Below are 21,806 nucleotides of genomic sequence, written 5' to 3'. Positions count from 1 at the left end.
GAGTGCTTGTGGATGGTTCCTCATCCTCTTGGAGAGGAGTGACAAGTGGAGTGCCTCAGGGATTTGTCCTGGGACCTGTTTTCTTCAACATCTTTATAAATGATTTGAATGAAGGGATAGAAAGAATGCTTATTAAATTTGCAAATGATACTAAATTGGGAGGGGTAGCAAATACGGTAGAAAACAGAGTCAGGATACAGGATGATTTTGACAGGCTGGGAAACTGGGCTAAAACAAATAAAATGAATTTCAGTGGGGATAAATGTAAAGTTTTGCATTTAGGTAGGAAAAAATCAAATGCATAATTATAGGATGGGGGAGACTTTGGCTATAGTATGTGCGAAAAGGATCTAGGGGTCTTAGTTGCCCATACATTGAACATGAGTCAGCAGCGTGATGCTGTAGCTAAAAAGGCAAATGCCATTTTGGGCTGTATCAACAGCAGTATAGTGTCCAAATCATAGCACCAAGTCAGGAAGGCAGTGGGGCCCTTGGATGACCAAGGGGTAAAAGGAGTACTGAAGGATGATAGGGAAATGGCTGAGAAGCTAAATGTAAAAGGACATGGAATTGTTCACTTGTGTAGGATAAAGGGGAAAGCAGAGCTTTAAGATTCAAAGGGCGACTTTTGTTTTTGGCTGTAGGGTTTTCAAGGCAAGAGACGCTCAGAGGTGGTTTGCCCCTGCCTACCTCTGCAGCAGCCCAGTGCTTCCTTGGTGGCCTCCTATTCAAATACTAACCAGGGCTGACCCCGCTTAGTTTCCAAGATCTGACAAGATCAGGCTAGCCAGGTCACGGCAAACGTGCTAAGCCAGAAATCCAGGCTTGCAAGGAATCTCCTGCACGGTCACCTGTGGCGAGTAACAAGCACCTCCAGGAAACCATGCAGATGGAGTTTTACAAAAGCAGTATTCCCCCCCACCCCCCACCCCACTTATGCTTTTAGGCCCCAGATGACAAACACAGAACGTGAACACGTGCCCCTGGTAACAAGCCCCACCCCAAACAGACCTTCATGATTCACCCACTATAAACCTGCAGCCTTTGACAACACCTGTCGACACTAATGTTTCCATTGCTTACTAACCAATCTCCATTTTCACCTCCAGCCGTCCAGGTCGAAGAAGAGCCTCATCGATCAGGTCTGGCCTGTTGGTCATACCTATGGATCAGACAGAAAGGTGTATTAAACTACCTCCCAAAAGGAGCCCTCAATCAGAGCCATCCGTTGGATTAGTTCACATTGGCCACTATACGCCAATTCCAAATGGTAAAAGGTCAAGGGATGTTGGGGGCTATCTATCCATCCTCCTCCTTACCCTGTGAGGCCGAGAACCAATACAAGAACTACTGTCAGGAGAGGTCAGAGCCTTTTGCTCCTGGGAGTTATCCACTCATCTGAAAATCACAGTACTGCCAGCCAGTGTTCCCTCTAAGCTGAGTTAGTGTGAGCTGGCTCACAGTTTTTTACCCTCGGGCTCACACATTTTTGTCTCAGCTCAGGAAAGAGGGCTCCAGAGCAAACTAATTCATGCAGTAGCCAAATCACCTGCTCACAACTTTAATGCCGGTAGCTCACAAAGTAGAAGTTTTGCTCACAAGACTCCAAGGCTTAGAGGGAACATTGCTGCCAGCTCACTGACCAGTCACAGCTTGTCCCACTGTCCACATGAACTAGCGGACAGTGACAAAATTATTTATTTATTAATTTATTATTTGCATTTATATCCCGCCCATCCCGCGAGCAGGCTCAGGGCGGGTAACATCATTGTAATAAATACAATTTCCGTTTAAACCGCGACAAAACACTATAACAATTAAAGCAACGGGTACAGCTTGAAGCAGCGTCGGCTGGCTATAAAGTTCAGGCCCGATGGTGCAGTGAGTTAAAGGCCGGTTGTTGGTGGTCAGTCAGTGGACGGGTGGCGGCACCCTCCGGGAGGCCATAGACGGGCCCCCGCTGCCTCAGCCAAAGGCCTGGCGGAACAGCTCCGCCTTGCGGGCCCTGCGGAATTGAAGGAGACCCCGCAGGTCCCTGGTCTCAATAGGGAACATGGTCCACCAGGCGGGGGCCCGGACAGAGAGAGCCCTGGCCCTGGCTGAGGCGAGATGGGCGTCCCTCGGCCCGAAGAAAGCAGAGCACCAAGGTAACTTGAGAGCCAATTCTTGATCACTCTTCAGTGTAACCAACGCAACTCTGAATTTATTTCTTTGAGCCGGGGGGGACGACAACTTGGCAACCCCTAGGCACTCCATTTATCCTTTGGGTTGCTTTTTTTAAATTCCCCAATGTGATTTTTTTAATTTCAGATTTTTCTGCACACCTGGGGTGTTACTCAGGTTTGTATCTGTTTTGTCCGCTCCATGGCCCAAGTCTCCAGATTTAAATATCCTCAGATTTGGCCAACTTGGCTATTAAAACACACAAGTGGGAACCTGTGATACTCATGGGGGGAGCCCCTTCTCCCCCTTAGATGCAGCTCCAAAGAAACCTTCCACAGCTGCCACCCACCCCCACTGCATCCACTGCCAGTGAGCCCGGCAAAGCTTGGGCCCACTGCTGGGCTCACCACATCTCCTGCTCCTGCCCTTTCAGTGCCAGTGAGCCTTGCGCAGCCCCAGCTCCCTCCAGTGAGCCCGGCATGGCATCTGGCCTTTGCTCAGGTCCATAGCTACGGTAGGGCGTGCGCTCCTTTAAGCAGAGTGGGGTGCTTTAGTTGACTAATTCCCACACTGAGCAAGGGGGCTGGAGTAGGTGACCTCTAGGATCCCTTCTAACTCTGTCTCAAGAAACTGGCCTCCTTTAAGAGAGTTTTTCTGCCCAAGTGTAATCTTTCTTGATTATAGAAGTCATCACTCCCACCTGCTTAGGCTGGCAGAAGTGATTAACTTGCGGCGGCTGAGAACTGTCATCTAAAGTGGCCGACAGCTTGCGATTTAGAGATCTATCCTGGCAACAGCTTTCGATCGGCTCAATGGCTTTTCTTTCTGCACTGAGAACTGCGGCCCCACCAGAAAGAAATTTGCCCCACAAGCCACAAAATCCTGGCTACGGGCCTGCCTTGGCTGCCGGGCCTGATGTGTCTCCTGCCCTCCCATACCCGATGCTGCAGGCAAAGCCAGCGCAGCTCCAGCTCGCCCACCGCTTCCGCTCCAAGTGAGCCTGGAGACGTTCCCAGTCTCCACTGCTGGGCCCACCACAATGCCTCCATTGCCAGCAACCCTGGCTGCGATTGGCTTCTACTACGTGGCCCACTGCGGCTGCCATCCACCCCACCACTGGAGCCGCTGCCAGAGGAGGCAGGTTCCTTGTCCGTGCATGTGCAGACAATGAAATTTGGGGGGGGGGATTTGACCCCCCAATGTATTTTTAAAAAGTTTTCAGATTTTTCTGCAAATTGGGGGGGGGGGGGGGACGAGTTTGCAGAGCTATCTGTCTGGGGTAAGTGTAGCCCCAATCCACAAATTGAGATATCCACCGATGGGGCCACACTTTTGCTATTAGACACACAGATGATGATGTGTTTTGTTTTTTGCCATCAAGTCAGTCTGTCTGTCTGTCGGATTTATACCCCGCCCTCCCCGCCGAAGCAGGCTCAGGGCAGCTTACATAAAAGTATTAACACCATTTAAAACACATAAAATCTAAAGTGCAATGCATATATATTTCCTATGCGACGGCAGTCATAATCCCATACTTTCTTAACAGGGGTCAGTTAGTACAGACTTAGGTGATACAAACAATCCCAGGGAGGCGCCAAGTTATCCAGCTGTCAAGTGTGGTTGAATGCCTGGTGGAAGAGCTCCGTCTTGCAGGCCCTACGGAATTGAGGTAAACTCTGCAGGGCCCTGGTGACCTCATGGAGCTCATTCCACCAGCGTGGCACTGCCATAGAAAAGGCCCTACCCCTGGTAGTGGCCAGTCTGGCCTCTTTAGGGCCAGGGAGCACTAGAAAGCGCCAAGTTATCCAGATGTCAAGTGTGGTCGAATGCCTGGTGGAAGAGCTCCATCTTGCAGGCCCTACGGAATTGAGGTAAACTCTGCAGGGCCCTGGTGTCCTCATGGAGCTAATTCCACCAGCGTGGCACTGCCACAGAAAAGGCCCTACCCCTGGTAGTGGCCAGTCTGGCCTCTTTAGGGCCAGGGAGCACTAGAAGGCGCCAAGTTATCCAGATGTCAAGTGTGGTCGAATGCCTGGTGGAAGAGCTCCGTCTCGCAGGCCCTACGGAATTGAGGTAAACTCTGCAGGGCCCTGGTGTCCTCATGGAGCTCATTCCACCAGCGTGGCACTGCCACAGAAAAGGCCCTACCCCTGGTAGTGCCAATCTGGCCTCTTTAGGGCCAGGGAGCACTAGAAGGCGCCAAGTTATCCAGATGTCAAGTGTGGTCGAATGCCTGGTGGAAGAGCTCCGTCTCGCAGGCCCTACGGAATTGAGGTAAACTCTGCAGGGCCCTGGTGTCCTCATGGAGCTCATTCCACCAGTGTGGCACTGCCACAGAAAAGGCCCTACCCCTGGTAGTGGCCAGTCTGGCCTCTTTAGGGCCAGGGAGCACTAGAAGGCGCCAAGTTATCCAGATGTCAAGTGTGTTCGAATGCCTGGTGGAAGAGCTCTGTCTCGCAGGCCCTACGGAATTGAGGTAAACTCTGCAGGGCCCTGGTGTCCTCATGGAGCTCATTCCACCAGCGTGGCACTGCCACAGAAAAGGCCCTACCCCTGGTAGGGCCAATATGGCCTCTTTAGGGCCAGGGAGCACTAGAAGGCGCCAAGTTATCCAGATGTCAAGTGTGGTCGAATGCCTGGTGGAAGAGCTCCGTCTCGCAGGCCCTACGGAATTGAGGTAAACTCTGCAGGGCCCTGGTGTCCTCATGGAGCTCATTCCACCAGCGTTGCACTGCCACAGAAAAGGCCCTACCCCTGGTAGTGGCCAGTCTGGCCTCTTTAGGGCCAGGGAGCACTAGAAAGTTTTGTGTCCCTGAACACAGTGCTCTGTGGGGAGCATGTGGGGGAAGGATTAGGGTCAGGGAACCAATCAGAAATCTAAAAACGGAATCGAAGCAAAGCATAAGTCTTAACACGACACATTAAAATGATGCAGAATTTACACAGTAGGATCCTAATTTCAGCAAGCTAAACACAGAAGCCTAGACCACAGTCAAACCCGGTTCTCCCAGATTAGAGTCCAAGCACTTAACCACTGCACCAAACTGGGTCTCCAGGGGAAAAGGAGTCACTGGCTCCAACCCCATGGCTCCTTTTGCTGATCCCATTGTTACACATGTAAATTCAGAAGCCAACGGGAGGGCTACTTCAGTGCTGAAAGGCAAGGTGAAAATCCACCACTCTCTCCTGCCACCGTAAGAATCATAAAAGGCCGGAAGGGGCATCTGAAGGAGTGAGCCGCGCCTCACGAAAGCTCCTCCCCGGCCACAAATGTTGTCAGCCTTCCAGGTGCTCCTGGACTCTTGTCCTTTTCTACTGGAACAGGCAATTTAGGGATGAAGGGTGCGCGAGAACCAATACGATGGCCAACCGGGCTCTCCCCATTCACGGCTGTACCTCATGTAAGCACCTGCCCAGGCTTCCCAGTGGCTACCCTGTTTTGAATTTCAGACCTACCAAAATCTGAATACATTAAACCAGTCATTGGCTCCTGATGCAACCACGGCAACCACAACTGAACGGTGGATTCTACAGGACACCACAGCCAAGTCCCCCCCCCCCGAGCAGAACGAGGTGTTTTCCTACCGATGACCAAGATGTTGTTCAGCTGCTCGACCCCATCGATTTTCGACAGCAGCTGGTTGACGACTGTGTCGTGGACACCGGTGCTCCCCGCCATGCTCCCGCGCTGCTTGCAGATGGCATCGATCTCGTCGAAGATGATAATGTGGACGCCGCTGTTGGCACCAAGCTGCCGGAGGGAAACAGAAGAGTGCTGTGAGCCACCGGACGGGAGCGAGGGCTGGCCCCCTTCGTTCTTCTACGCAATCCCGGGGCGAGGCTTCCCGGGCCAGAGGCAGAAGCGGCGGCAGAAGCGGATGTGAATCTAAGGGCTTGGCACATCTCACGGGCCCAGGAAGCTGGAGAGGAGGGTTCCCCCGGCCAGAGTGGCCACAGAGCAAGCCTCTTATCTTGTGGCGGGAGAGTCCGTGTGTCTCAAGCAACCTTCATTGAACCTACAGGCAAACGTGAGGAAAGGCTGAGGGACTTGGGAATCCTCAGTCTGGAGAAGAGGCGGTTGAAGGGGGACAGGGAGAAGGCAGGGACCTGCTCCAGTTGGCGGCAGAGGAGGGGACTCGCAATGATGGGTTTAAATTAAGGGGGGGAGGTACCAGTTGGATTTTAGGGAAAACGTTTTGACAGTCAGAGTTGTGCCACAGTGGAATGAGCTGCCTTAGGAAGGTGGTGAGCTCCCCCCTCCCTGGCAGTCTTCAAGCAGCATCTGGACAAACCCTAATCAGGGATGCTCTAGGCGGATCCTGCATTGAGCAGGGGGTTGGGCTAGATGGCCTGCATGGCCCCTCCCAACTCTGTGATTCTATGATTCTACGAGCATGGGGTTTTCAAGACCACTGGAAAGAAGGTCAGATATATGGTACCACGGAAGTTAAGAGCATGACCTGAAAAGTCGACTGTGAGGACCCCTTCTCAGGTAAAGGGAACCTCCGGAGCCCAAACCTTTCCCGACAGGTATGAAAGAATGGCACCAATAGCAGGGTTTAAAAATGAAATACGAGGAAAGATTTATTCTTAACGAAAGGAAGGGAAATGGGAAAAGGTTTTATAATAGCAAACAGTTGGCAACGAACAAGTGAAGTTATACAACCAATAAACTAGGGTTCCCCTGATTAGGCTCTGAATACCAACTAGCCCCTGTGTGAGTGGATGTCTCTTGTTTAACCTGGGTCTGACCTTTTACTCTGACACAACCCTTCAGTGGAGTCTGCTCTGCCCCTCTCTCTGGGACATCCTGCCACTGTCTCCCAGACGGAGTGTTTTCTCTCTGAAGGCAGCCACTCAAAAGGCCCCCTCCTCCATTAGATTCACTCTCTCCCCAAAAAGAACACCTCCAACCACCCTTCCAACTGTCAGCTCTCCTTCCCCCCCCAGCCCCCTGATGGATGCTTCCGTTGTCCTGGAGGCGACTCACCAATCAGAGTGAGCCTCTGCTACTACCTCCCCTCAGAGTGGTTTTTCATAGTTCATCACATCGACCTATCCAGATTTCAGCTGATCTGTCACACCTACCGTGTGCTCCTAAAAAAGCCTCAGTTACCCATCAGGGATATGGGGATAATACTAGCCTGCCGTATACAGACGGTGGGATAACTCGTATTTATGATGGGGTGAGTCCAGGGGTCCCCAGCCTTTTCGAGCTTCTTTGCACCTTTGGGATTCTGACACAGCATGATGTGTGCAGTCGCAAAACGGCTGCTGCAGGAGGAGCCAGTCATGAAGCGGTGGCCGCACCTGACCTTCAATCACACAATGAAGACCCTTGTGCTCTGGGGAGTAAAGGTAAAGGTTTCCCTTGCTCGAAAGCCAGTCGAATCCGATTCTAGGGTTGCGGTGCTCATCTCCGTTTCAAAGCCGAAGAGCCAGCGCTGTCCGAAGACGTTTCCGTGGTCATGTGGCCGGCATGACTAAACACCAAGGTGCACGGAACGCTGTCACCTTCCCACCGAAGTGGTCCCTATTTATCTACTTGCAATGTCTTGCTTTCGAACTGCTAGGTTGGCAGGAGCTGGAACTAGAGACGGGAGCTCACGCCGTCACGTAGCGCACTCGGGTCTCCAACTGCTGAACTACCGACCTTCCACAGCCTGCAGTTCAGCGTCTTAACCACTTGAGCTACTGCCAAAGCAATGTTTTTAAAAACCTGCACAGCCAATCAAATTTCCCAATGGCCAACAGCCCCATCAGGCCGTGCCCCACTTTCTAAAAACACTTGGCGGGCACCAAGAAAGGTGTCGATGGCTGCCAAGGTGCCTTCAGACACACCCCATTGGGGACCCTTGACGAGTTCTTGCCAGTAATCCGGGGAGGATCACGTAACAGCAGGGTAGTCTGTGCGGCACGACAGAGGGCACTCTAGGAACGGGAAGCGGGCATCGGGGTTTGTCCATCGATTGGACGTGACCTTTTGCTTTGTGCCTGGTTGTGCCCCACCCCACCTGCTCAGGGTGGATCAAAACACATTAATTTAAAAAAAAACCCAATTGCAACAGTGAAATTCCTTTCTCCCCTACTCAAACCCTAACTGCAGCCACCTAAAGCCAATCTGAGAAGGGCCTAGAGATCACTATTATTTATTATTTTCAATTTATATCCCGCCTTGCCGGGTGGCGTATAGACTTTGGCTTGGCTTCCACATGCAGCAAAATGGCACAGGGGCACTGCAGACGATGGGTGTGTGGGATGCATGAAGATCCTGCCTTGGCAATGTTCTTCCGCATTTAAAAATAGCTCCCTGACAAAACAGAAACAGACAACAGCAGGCCACGAACTGGGCTAGAACATTTGTTCCTGACAAGCTATTTTTCTCCTTGCAAGAGTGTTTATTTTATGTCGGGGGACATTTTTTAAAAAATGGTCCTTCCATCTGCAGCTTGAAATGGTAAGCAGCCTACTCTATTTCCTCAGGAACTGATCGCCACCTGCTGCTGCCTACTTTGTAGGAAGAAGTGGATTCCAGAGCGGAGGAACATCTGCCGAGAGAGCATTCTCGACAGGTCTCCGCACCACCCACCTTGTTGAATCAGGTATTCTCGGTGGACCTTTCAGCATCATAACGGCGTAAAGGGATGCAGACAGCCTCTGAGATGCATTCGGAGCTCTGTAAACATTCTGAACGGAAACAAATCTCTCCAGCCTGTAGTGCCCTTTGCAATCATCAAGCTGTGAGGTCTGTTATCCAGAATTCCCAGGGCACAGGTGAGCCCAGAAAGGCGAGCCCTGGATCACATCCTAGCTACAAGAACAGTTCAGCCACAGAACAGCAGAAGCTGTGGCTTCCTGTGACACTTTGAAGGGAGGATTTGGCAGGCACCTTTGGGAGATTCTTGAAGGAACAGGGTACCTACGCCCCAGGGGATCAGGGGACTTGCATGGTCTCTCACAATGCTGTATGAGCCCACGGCAGCGAAAACCAGACATTACCCAGGATGAGTGGCTGCCACTGGAAGGAGGGGACTCCAGGAGTTTCCCAACCATGGCCTGGCAACCCTACACTGAGTTTTCCCAGTTCCCAGTTCCCGCTCAACTTCGTTGCCTACCAGCTCGTGAAGGCACAACTGCACTGCAATAATGTCACGCTGTGCATTCCCCACTATTAGATTTACTGGAAGGGGCAGGGAGACTATGCGGGACTGCTGCTTCTGGTGACGGACAAAAGCAGCCAAGGGCCAACATGATATGATGGGCTAGGATCTGAAGGATTCGGGTTCGAATCCCCACACTGTCAGGAAGCTTCCTTAGTGACCTTGGGCCAGCCACTGCCTCTCAGTCTGGCCTCCCTTACAGGGCTGTGGTGAGAATTAAAAAGGTGAAGTGGGAACCAAGAATATCACTGTTTCCGGCTGCGCGTGACTAGACGCTTATAGGCGCCGTTCTGTCGTGGAGGAGTATCGTTTTAGCTGATTTTAAGTGATTTTCGTTTTTATTTTAAATAGTTTCCCACTGATCTTGCTTTTAATTCTTCCTTCTTGTGGGGGGGGAAGAGAAAAACTTTTAATTCTGTGTGTCTTATAAGCAAGAAGCGAAAGCGCTCACCATAGTTTTATCCAGGGCTCTTTTTGTAGAAAAAGCCCAGCAGGAACTCATTAGCATAATAGGCCACACCCAACAGCAGAAACTCATTAGCATATTAGGCCACACCCCTGACAGCACAGCTCATTGGCACATTAGGCCGCAACCCCATATTATGAGGTCTGGTCATCCAGCCACACCCACCTTTAGCTTCTTATTCTGTTTACCTTGTTTGCTGTCCAAACCCCAGGGCCTTTTTCTGTAGCAGGAACTCTTTTGCATGTTAGGCCACACACCAGGCTAGGCACACATCCTGTGCGTTCCTGCCCAAAAATAGCCCTGGTTTTATCTTAGGTATTCCCGCCAGCTACATGCATAGCTGTGGAGGAGCTTATTTCTTTCAATTGATTAAAGCCGCTGCTCCCACAGCCGCTCATTTGCGGTGTTTATTTTTATTTATTTTTGATATTTTTTATATTTATACCCTGCCCTCCCCACAAGCGGGCTCAGGGCAGCTTATAAGGGAGCACTCGTGCTCACACATAAAAACACAGTAAAACAGAAAAACCATTTAAATCAACAAAGAATAAAGTGCTCAATAAGAACAAGATGGTCTCCATAGTTTGCAGGGGAATATCAGGCTGCCATTAAAGGTGGTATTGCCTATAGTTGGTACATAGTTAGTAAGGGCTCCCACTCCTAGTTAGTTTTTTTAATCCCTTTCTGCCATTTCACTTAATTTTTCCCCTTTAATCTATTTATACACTGCTAAAGGTAAAGGTCTCCCTTGCTCGAAAGCCAATCGAGTCCGACTCTAGGGTTGCGGTGCTCATCTCCGTTTCAAAGCCGAAGAGCCAGCGCTGTCCGAAGACGTTTTCGTGGTCATGTGGCCGGCATGACTAAACACCAAGGCGCACGGAACGCTGTTCCCTTCCCACCGAAGTGGTACCTATTTATCTACTTGCAATTTCTTGCTTTCAAACTGCTAGGTTGGCAGGAGCTGGAACTAGAGATGGGAGCTCACTCCGCCTTGCGGCACCCGGGTCTCGAACTGCTGAACTACTGACCTTCCACAGCCTGCAGTTCAGCATCTTAACCACTTGAGCCACCGCAGGGTGGGGTCGCCTGGCTGAGAGGATAGGTCAGCTCTGCTTTTTGTTTGATTATTTAATTACATTTATTAATCACCTAATCCCCACAACTGTGGGGCTCTAGGCGATGTACAGCATTCTAAAATCATAAAAACCTATAAAAGCCATATCCAGCATATGTTATGCTATATATATTATGCTATATAAGGGAGAACTGAGTAAGCGACACTTATTCATTTACTTAGTCCGCTGCTTGATAGTCACGGAGTGGTGTCTTCTGTGTTTTTATGAATATTTTAGGTTTCTTTAAGGCTGTTTTAATCGATTATTGATCATCAAAATGGATTAAAAGTGGAGCCGCCCCTTTGATGATGATTTAAACATGGAAGTAAAACAAAGCAGACTAGATGAGGGTTTTTTTTATTAGTGTTCCCCCAGAGTCCTTCAACAATAGGTTTCACCTTTTAATGCATCAGAGCCAGGTGGAGGCGGAGGAACTGGATAGCTCCCACTCCCTGAACCAAAAGGATTCATTTATTTCAGTGGGGAAAAAATGATAGAGTAATTCTTGATAAGAATGCTGGAAAGAGGTCTCAAGATCTCAGCCTGGTGGCGTTGCAAACCACGCTTATAGCAGACACATTGAAACTCATTTATAAGAGGCCTGAGCTTATTACAAGCTATCTTCTCAGGATAAAACCATTGAACCAGGAACACTCATTACAAAGACACGGGAAGCCCTTTTTATTCAGAAACGGTAAAATAGGATGTAAGATCCAGCGAACGGCCATTATCTAATAATAATGTTAAGAAAAGGACCTCTCCTTCCCCTTCAACAAGTAAGAGTGTGTTCCAGGTGAATAACCTTCAGATTACAGACTGTCTTTCCCTTTAAAGGACAATGGATAAATTGGTGGGGAAAGTGGAATACTAAAAAGAATTTGTCCTATTTGCTGGATATGCCAGCTTCTTCTATTAATCTAAAAGTTCCTAGAACAATTGGAGTCCAGCGGCACCTTTAAGGCCAACAAAAGTTTGTTCAAGATATGAACTTTCATGTGCATGCACACTTCCTCAGATACGGTGAAATGTAAGTTCACAGTTCATATATATAGGCAGATGTCTCTGCACAGCTGAACAGCAAATTAGCATATCTTGCAGTGCACTGTTCCCCCCCCAATTAAATCCAAACAAATGGTGATCGTATCAACTTAGCTTGTTATTGCTATTTAGTCTTTGCCTATGTCAAAACATCTTCATTAAGTTGTATGCTAATTTGCTGCTGCCCGCCACCCAGCGCCATGCGAGATTGGGGGGGGGGGTAGCAAGTGGCCAGCAGCTGGGCCAGGCGTGCCTAGCGCTGAGCAAGAAACCTGTGGGCTGCAGGCTAAAAATTAGTGCACCCAGCACACAGAGCACACCCTAGAGGGAACCTTGCTTTCCATTCCACGATATTGCAGAGCTTTCCTGTTTGCAAGACTTAATGTTATACCCAGGGGTCATTTCCTGTGGGAGAGCACAGGAGCAGAGCTCCGGCAGTAAGGAGCCCAGGGGCGGGCACATGCAACAAGCGGCCCATCTTCAGGTACAAGAAGAAGAGATTGGATTTATACCCCGCCCTTCACTACCCAAAGGTGTCTCAGAGCGGCTTACAAACTCCTTTCCCCTCCCCTCCTCACAACAGGCACCCTGTGAGGTAGGTGGGGCTGAGAGAGCTCTTGACAGAAACTGCTCTTTTTCAAGAACAGCTCTTATCAAAACTACGGCTTGCCCAAGGTCATCTAGCCAGGTGCAAGTGGAGGAGTGGGGAATCAAACCCGGTTCTCCCAGATTAGAGTCCACGCACTTAATCACTACACCAAACTGGCTCTCCCTCCTCTGTGAGGGCAGATCTGCGCCTTCCCCCCCCCATAGCTAGCAATCCAAAACAGTCCAGTGGCACCTTTAAGACCAAGTTTTATTCAGGTACAAGCTCTCCCTCCTCTACAAGGACAGATCTGCGTGTTCCCCCCACCCCCCATAGCTAGCAATCCAAAACAGTCCAGTGGAGCCTGAGCGGTGGGTGTTGCCTTCTGACACACTTCCGGTGATGTCAGGGGGCGTGGCATATGCAAATGAGCTACGCTAAGGAGCTCCTGCACCTCTTTTTCTACAAAATGACCCCTGATATACCTACAATGGTTTTACAGGGGAGATTTCTGAAGAGGCCCTATTCCAACAGAATTTGCCCTTGTGGCCTTAACAGGATCGATACATCCTTTCTTGCCCTGATCGAATGTAGGGTTTTTTTTTGGGAAATATAAGGGACCATTATATCAAGCCTTTAATTAACCAATCACCCCCCTATATTCCAGAAACCCTGGCTCTTTTGCTTAGCGATAAGGATTCTAAATTTTCCTTAGCTATTGCAAAATATGCCTCAGTCCTTTTGGCCCTTGCCTCCAAAAATAAGGAATAAGTATTTTCCGCTGCTCAAGATTTACGAATCAATGAGCTTCTAAGGGAATAAGAGGAAATGGAAAGGAAAAAGTATCATCCCGACCACCTTGGGGAAAGGGAGAGGGGGATAAAGGCAGATTGAGTCACACATGTCCAACAACACCTAGTCCCAGTTTGAATCCTCAGCGGCAGATAACATCATCTCCCTCCCCCCACATTACCCTTTTTTGTTCCTCTTCTGCGTCAGCAAAGAGCTTCCGAATGTTGGCCTCTGACTCGCCGACATATTTGTTGAGGACTTCAGGACCATTCACGATTTTGGGCTCTCTGGCGTTCAGCATCTTGCCAATCTGCCTGGCCATGAGGGTCTTTCCACAGCCAGGGGGCCCATAGAGGAGGATGCCTTTCACATGCTTACAGCCTGGAAGGAAAGAAAAGGGAGGGGGGGGATCATAAGAACATAAGAGAAGCCATGTTGGATCAGGCCAGTGGCCCATCCAGTCCACCACTCTGTGTCACACAGTGGCCAAAATCCAGGGGCCAACAGGAGGTCCACCAGCGGGGCCAGAACTCCAGAAGCCCTCCCCACTCTTGCCTCCCCCCAAACACCAAGGATACAGAGCATCACTGCCCCAGACAAAGTGTTCCTTCTATACCTTGTGGCTAATAGCCCCTGCTCTATATGTATCCCCCTCATGGATCACTGCCTTGTCGTGGCGAGGGGACTATATGTATATCCAGTTCCTTCTGGAAGCTGCCTGTACTTGTATCGGCCACCACTTCCTGTGGCAGTAAATTCTGCATGTTAATTACTCTTTGGGCGAAGGAGGACTTCCTTTTATCTGTTCTTTTTTTTAATACCATTTTTTTTTTTGTTAAACAACATTAAACACACAAACAAGGAACCAATGAATACCATAGTACATAGTCCGAACAGGTCATCTGATACCCATGCAACCTGATCTTGTATTGTTAGACCTTTGGAATGACCCTCATATTCCTAAACACAGTCAAGAACTTATCTCAATTTTACTAACAGCAGCTAAAGTGGTTATAGCAAGTAGCTGGAAGTCTCCTAATAAGCTATTACTTTCATCATGGCGTTTGAAAGTTTGGGACTACTATATCATGGACAAATTGTCTGATGTAGTGGCCCCAAGCAATGTTTCTTATAAGAAATCCTTTTGTCTGTTCTAAGCCTACTACTCATCGCTTTCATGGAGTGTCCACAAGTTCTTGTATTGTGCGAAAGGGAGAAAAGTACTTCTTTCTCTGCCTTCTCTATCCCATGCATAATCTTGTAAACCTCTATCATGTCAAGTCTTCAGGCTCCTTGTTGGCACTTGCTGATTTATTTAGAAAACTCATTGGCCGTTAAGTACAGAGGAGAAACAATGCAGCAGTTAAGAACAGCTCGATAAAAACCATCCTAGTCTACACAGAAAACCAGAAGTCCCTTCCCACACATAGATTAATTCTGGGGGCATAACAGCAGACCATAACAGCTTCAGAACAGGCAGGGAATACTGTCCGAGATCATACAAAACACGAGCTGCCATGACATTTCAGTTGCAAGCCAGGGTGAATGGAGCGCAAATACTAACAGGGTAGGTGCCAGGTGGATCACTCCATAAACACTGCTGAGGAAGCCTCGTCCCCTAGTCGCCAACTGCGTGGGGACCCATGATGAAGATCTTGACCGGCAGGCTAGACGGGAAGGGAGAAGGTGGGCCTTGACACAGCCCAGTCCCAAAGTCCACTGTGGCCACCGAGTCGCATCCATGCAGATCTTTCAGCACAGGGTGATACAATCCCTGTAGGCAGTTTGTGGCCTATAACCTGGCTCCCGCATTCTGGACCAGTCTGAAGTTTCTGGACAGTTCTCAAAGGCAGCCCGCACCACAACATAATACCACAGCTGTCTAACTTGGATGTTATCCGAGCATGGATCTCTGTGGCCAAACCCTGGGCGCATGAGAACACAAGTCTACTTTGCAGGATTTTAACAAGTGATGGAGCCCCATATCACCCTTGTATCGCACTGGTATTTTATTTTACTAACCCTTTTTATATCAAAACACCTCAGCATTTCAAAAGATAGTGAAGTAAATCACAACACTATTGCTTACATTATAAAACTTAATACGCAATGCCCGTTTTAAAAAGGAACGTTCAGCTTCTGCTTACCTTCTGATATGTAATATAAATTGAAATAACACATAAATGTATAACATTCATCAGCTTTAGAACAAAGTTTGAGTCCAGTGGCACCTTTAAGACCAACAAAATCTTAAAGGTGCCAGACTGGACTCGAACTGTGTTCTGTTGCTTCAGAGCAGCACGACTACCCACCTGGATCTATATTCGTTAGCTTTAAAATTCAAGCTTGCTTCCACATTTGGTCTATTCATTATATTCCTTCCTTCCTTCCTTCCTTCCTTCCTTCCTTCCTTCCTTCCTTCCTTCCTTCCTTCCTTCCTTTACTTCTCTAACCTACAGGTCTTGAGCAATATCAATCAATTCCACTTAGGAACAAAAGGAAGAATTCAACTCAGTTAACAAAAAGAGTATTTGCTGACCTAGATTCCATTAAAATTTTAGTAACTAAAATATCTAGAGGAAGCTCATTTTGCTAGCACATAAGTGGTTGGATCCATTTCTCTCTAGCCTCCTTATAGCACAGACATTTAAACAGAACATGCTTCACAGTTTCAATGGTCCCTAAACCACAGCTGCAATACCGACCTGGAAAATGGTACACCTAATATACAGCCTTCAGAGATCATGGACTAGGGTTGCCAAGTCCTACCTTAAGCCGCAGCGGGGGACTCCTGGCTTGGTCCGGGAGCGCACGCGCCGCGAGCACGTCACCTGAAAGTGACGCGCCCGCGTCGGGCGCGCCAGGGGCGGGGCTGCGGTCATCCGAGGGAAAAACATAAGGGTTTTCCCTCGGATGACTGCAGCCCTGCCCCTGGTGGGCCCGGCGTGGCTGCGTCACTTCCGGGTGACGTGCTGATGCTGGGCACGTCCCGTGCTTTGGGGGTGGAGTTCCCCCCGGGGCCCGATCCACCGGTGGCGGGGGGACTTGGCAAGCCTAGAGTGGTGGGATTCCCACCGGGAGAGCAGAGCGAACACGCCTAGCCTGGCAGTTGGCACAATTGATACCAAACTCCATAATCAACAGCTCGATCATCTTACAGGCTAGGGGCAATGTTCCCTCTAAGCTGTGGAGTCTTGTGAGCAAAAATTCTACTTTGTGAGCTACGGGCATTAAAGTTGTGAGCGAGCGATTTGGCTACTGCCTAAATTAGTTTAAAGCCATCCTTCCTGAGCTAAGACAAAAATGTGTGAGCCGGAGGCTAAAAAACTGTGAGCTAGCTCACACTAACTCAGCTTAGAGGGAACACTGGCTAGGGGCCACCCTGGAACAGAAACTTCTCTCTGTGGGTACTGTGGGATACTCCGTTTTCTATTAGAGCCTGATTCCACAAACTGAATTATCTTGTTTCATGTAATAGAATAAGCTAGAATAAGCTAGATTGAATGTCAGTATGCAAGCCCTTGATTTAATAGAATGCTGTCTGAGGGCAGTACCAGCCACGTATTTTGGGATCCCACAGATCTGACACAGAAATTACCAGCAGATCTACAGTCCCGTTCGTCCTACAGGCCCAGGCTGCTGCTCCATACAGCAGTTGAGACAATACCTTAGCATCGAAAGCTGTAAGAGCTGCCAGAAGGTACTCTCCATCTTTCCTGGAGAAAAAAATGCTTTAGTGCCATGCTAGAGCAGGCTAGAGCTGCGGTGGCTCAAGTGGTTAAGATGCTGAACTGCAGGCTGTGGAAGTTTGGTAGTTCAGCAGTTCCAGACCCAGGTTGCCGCATGATGGAGTGAGCTCCCGTCTCTGGTTCCAGCTCCTGCCAACCTAGCAGTTCGAAAGCTAGAAATTGCAAGTAGATAAATAGGTACCACTTCGGTGGGAAGGTAACAGCGTTCCGTGCGCCTTGGTGTTTAGTCATGCCGGCCACATGACCACAGAAACGTCTTCGGACAGCGCTGGCTCTTTGGCTTGGAAACGGAGATGAGCACCGCAACCCAAGAGTCGGATTCGACTGGCTTTCGAGCAAGGGAACCTTTACCTTTACCTTTAAGGGGCTAGAGACTGCAGACTCTGCCACTGTGTATCGTACGTACTGTCTGCTGCTGTGAGCAGGCTCCCACTTTGTAATTTTTGCTTTTGTCTAAGGTGTCGTGTTAATGCTTCTGCTGAGCATCACCCCTGGTTGGCTTCCAGTCAAATCCTATTTCACCGTCTTCTGGATGTCCCGCTCTGTTGACTGTACAGATTTATTCTGAGCAGGGCGCTTTCGCACACACACCGAACACCACACTCTCAATCCACTTTCAGTGCACTTTGCAACTGGATTTTACTGTGTGAGATGGCAAAGTCCACTTGCAAACGGTCGCTGAAGCGGATTGGAACTGCATCATTCCGGATGTGTGGAAGCACCCAGTCTGTGAGGTCTGCCTTGCGTATCCAGTGAGAAAGGCAGACTCTAAATGAGGCACGTAAGACTTAAAAATCCAGGACCTTCTGCACATGTGAGCACGTGTCCTGCTGGTGAGCAGTGGGGCTGACCCAGAAGCCAAGCCTGAAGGGGCGGAATCAGAGTGCCTCCGCATAGCAGGCCCAGGAAACTGCCACCCACTCAACTTTGCATGGCTCTCCCCCCTACCCCGAGCTCCTAAATGTTCCATGGACAGAACTAAGGCAGACTATGCCTCAGTATAAAAAAGGTAAAGGTTCCCTTGCTCGAAAGCCAGTCGAATCCGACTCTAGGGTTGCGGTGCTCATCTCCATTTCCAAGCCGAAGAGCCAGCGCTGTCCGAAGATGTTTCCGTGGTCATGTGGCTGGCATGACTAAACAACAAGGTGCACAGAACGCTGTTACCTTCCCACCAAAGTGGTACCTATGTATCTACTTGCAATTTCTTGCTTTCGAACTGCTAGGTTGGCAGGAGCTGGGACTAGAGACAGGAGCTCACTCCGTCATGCGGCACCCGGGTCTCGAACTGCTGAACTACCGACTTTCCAGCCTGCAGTCCAGTGTCTTAACCACTTGAGCCACCGCAGCTCCTATAAATGGGTAAAAGTAGCTCAAAGACAAGCCAAGGGACAGCTGCTGCCATTTGTGATTTTTTTTAAAAAAAATGAACCTGTTTTGTTATCACTGCCTTGATGTTATCACAGGGATCTGGATGAGAAAGAAAATGTATTAGTCAACTCTCAGGCATGAGAGAGAGAGAGGGGGGGGGGAGTGGGGAGAGATGCACCAAGTGTGGAAGGGGGAGGAAAGAGAAATATTACTGGAGGTAAAAGACTAATTTTACACATGAACCAGCAAGGTGGTGATAAATTAAAAGTGATCCTTGTCAAATTAGTGTCAGGGAAGAGCCTGTTAATTCAGCATGTGGTGAGAACACGATCCCTTGTGTAGCCAAAAAAACAGGGAAGCGGGATTTGAATGATGAGTGATGCTGGCAAAGGGGAATCCCAGCTTGCTGAGACGAGAGAGGCTACGGAAAGGCTACGAGCAAGTTGGGGCAGATTTTAATGCAAACAGGTTTGGGGAATTTTCTGCTGTCAGACAGGCCAGATGGACATCACCCCTGGCGCATTCACTATCTCGCACGGGGAAGCCACGGGCCACACGCTCTCCAATTCCACTGCTGTAACAAAAGGTAACCCCTTCAGTGTCTGCAAGATTACTGTCTGCATATAAGGCGGGGACTGCTGACCCAGGCAGGAGGCACACTTCTACCAGGCACCAAACCTATGCAAACACTCTGGCAGGTCTAAGCAGACCATAAGCTGCAAATTTCACGTTTGGAGCTCCCTACATGTGTGTGTGTTTTTTAAAAACTTGCCGGGCATGCAGGGGCCTGCAGTCTGGGAGGAGGTGGGGCTTACCCCCCCCCCAGCATTTCCCGAATCTAAAACACCCTTGCTCTGTTGGGAAAGCCGACATGTGCCGGATACCGAATAAGAACCTTGCAATATCTAGTGTGTTCAAAAACACCCAGGGCTGTAGGCATTGAACTCCAGGAGTATCATCTGGTTAGGCCCTGAGGGAGGTAATTCTCACCCTTACACTCTAGAAAGTAAACCTTTTTGGCTGCAGGAGTGCAGCATGACTTAAGTTTTAATTTAGGGAGGAGTGGAGGAGGGGTTCCCATGGCGGCCACCGATGCCTCTCCTGGCACCCATCAAGTGTTTTTAGAAAGTTAAGTGGGGCCAGGTGGGCATCTGCTGTATAGATTTTTAAAGCATTGCTTGAACATAAGAACATAAGAGACGCCAATGTTGGATCAGGCCAAAGGCCCATCCAGTCCAACACTCTGTATCACACAGTGGTTTGGACAGCAGCTGCCACCGCAGCATAAAGATCATTACTGTGTAACTGAAGGTAAGCTGCGGCAGCCATTTTTGTGGCTGGCTTCACCTCATGAGGCAGCCATTTTTGTGGCTGGCTTCCCCTCATGAGGCAGCCATTTTGTGGCAATCGTTTTGTGCTGCGCCCACTACGCTGTGTCAAAATTTCAAAGGGGCCCACAGGCTGAAAAAGGTTAGGGACCCCTATTCTGGCATAACACGGGGGCAGAGTGAAATAAGAATCGTCCTGCTGGGTCAAGCCAAAAAGTAAAGCCACTAAAGTACTAGTCACTTGCTGCACACTTAAGAACCCTTTGACGAATGCACAACTGATTTACTATCAGGCTTCTATGCCTGATGAGAACTTTCGTTTGCTACTGGCGAAGATGCATCCATCCCAAGACTCTGTCCAGCACAAGAACATAAGAAGCCAATGTTGGATCAGGCCAAGGACCCACCCAGCCCAACCCTCTGTGTCACACAGTGGCCAAAACCCAAGTGCCATCAGGAGGTTTCACCAGAGGGACCGAAACTTTAGAAGCCCTCCCACTGTTGACCCCCCCCAAGCACCAAGAAGATAGAGCATCCCTGCCCCAGACAGAGTGTTCCATCTATACCTGGTGGCTAATAGCCACTGACGGACCTCTGCTCCAGATGTTCATCCAACCCCCCTCTTGAGGCTATGTTTGTAGCTGCCACCACTTCCTGAGGCAGTGAATTCCAGATGCCCCCTACGCACACTCACCAGAGCCTAGCAGGCAGGATGTTTTGGGAGCTAGCAGCTGCTTGACAGAGAAGTCAAGACATAAATAGGGGACACATCACTCCCTTGGATACTACAGTCAATACCACAGCCCTGCAAGCCGCTGAAACCCCCCCGCACCATGCAACATGTAAACGCCCCCCCCCCCCGCCCCGAGCTTCAGAAACGTGGTCAAACTCATATGAGAGAAAACAGCAGGTCACCAAGGGACCCCGAAGCCCACATTCTCACTCAGCTTATATGTCGTGGGTTGTATTTTCGGGGAGCAGAAGGTGATTTCAGAGGATGGGGAATACACAGGTGGAGGACAGGAAAAAGAACACTTTACTGGGGCCCAGCAGTTTCCCAGCGGGGGAGGGCCGGGGTGGAAAGCCCATTACTATGATATGGTCTACTTATGACAGCACGGAGAGACAGGATGGTTTGCAGGGGATGAAATTAGGGCAGAAGGGCCATGCCGCCAGTCTGTTCTGGGCACAAAGAAACGGTGCTTTAGCCCTAGAGAATTTGCAGTAACTTTGGAAGGCCTTCCAAGAAAAGAGAAACATATGAGCACCAGGGCTATTTTTGGGCGGGAACGCACAGGAATGGAGTTCCGGCTGGCTTCAGAGCCGGCCACACCCACTACAGCCAAAACCTCTGCGTGCCTGGCTACAGAGGGAAGGCCTGGAGAGCGACCCCCCCCTCCCCGGCGAATCCGAGGTGGGCGGACCGGGGAGCCCTGGAAGGATTGGGGAGGCATTTCAATGCCTCCCCGTGCCTTCCCCAGCTTGTCCAAGGGATGGCTTGCCCAGGCAAGCCACAGCCACGGGGCACCCGGGCAAGCCAAGGGAAGGCAGTTTAAACTGCCTTCCCTTCAAGGGGGGGGGGGCTTGTCCGGGCTCCCTGCAGCCGACAGGCAAACCAAGGGAAGGCGTAGGGTGTGTGGCCTAACATGCTAATGAGCTGTGTTGCCAGGGCTAATATGCTAATGTGTTTCTGCTGTTGGGTGTGGCCTATTATGCGAATGAGTTCCTGCTGGGCTTTTTCTACAAAAAGAGCCCTAATTGAGCACACGAAGCTGCTGGCAAAGCTGATCTGTGTCCTTGGTCCATCTGGCCCTGAGCTCACCATGGTTTGAAGCAGAGGCAGAGATGTGAAGGCCCGGGGGAAAACCGGAAAAATTCAGGAAAAAAAACTGTTTTTTTCCCTGAAGCCTTTTTGTTTTTTCCCGAAACATTGGAAAAATTGAGAAAAGAAAAGAAAAAGATTGATTATGGAACGTTTTATTTTAACATGATGAATAAAATATTTTAAGACCAGGTGTTCAAATATTTTCCAAATCATTTC

The 21,806-nt window shown here is 49.6% G+C and overlaps 1 protein-coding gene across 2 annotated transcripts in view; it reads right to left on the bottom strand.

Annotated features, from left to right (window-relative positions):
• Positions 1–21,806, bottom strand: part of NSF (N-ethylmaleimide sensitive factor) — a 147,653-nt gene that overhangs the window by 40,016 nt on the left and 85,831 nt on the right. For both annotated transcript variants that reach the window (XM_015428946.1, XM_015428948.1), the window contains exons 9-11: positions 13,502–13,701; positions 5,749–5,914; positions 1,088–1,162 (exon numbers count right to left, since the gene is read on the bottom strand). In XM_015428946.1, coding sequence (XP_015284432.1) covers positions 1,088–1,162; positions 5,749–5,914; positions 13,502–13,701 — 441 coding nt within the window. The remainder of the gene's footprint in view (positions 1–1,087; positions 1,163–5,748; positions 5,915–13,501; positions 13,702–21,806) is intronic.

Source organism: Gekko japonicus, unplaced genomic scaffold (genome assembly GCF_001447785.1).
Source record: "Gekko japonicus isolate JY-2015 unplaced genomic scaffold, Gekko_japonicus_V1.1 scaffold776, whole genome shotgun sequence".
NCBI classification, from domain to species: Eukaryota; Metazoa; Chordata; class Lepidosauria; order Squamata; family Gekkonidae; genus Gekko; species Gekko japonicus.
This window is presented reverse-complemented; position numbering and strand designations above follow the sequence as displayed.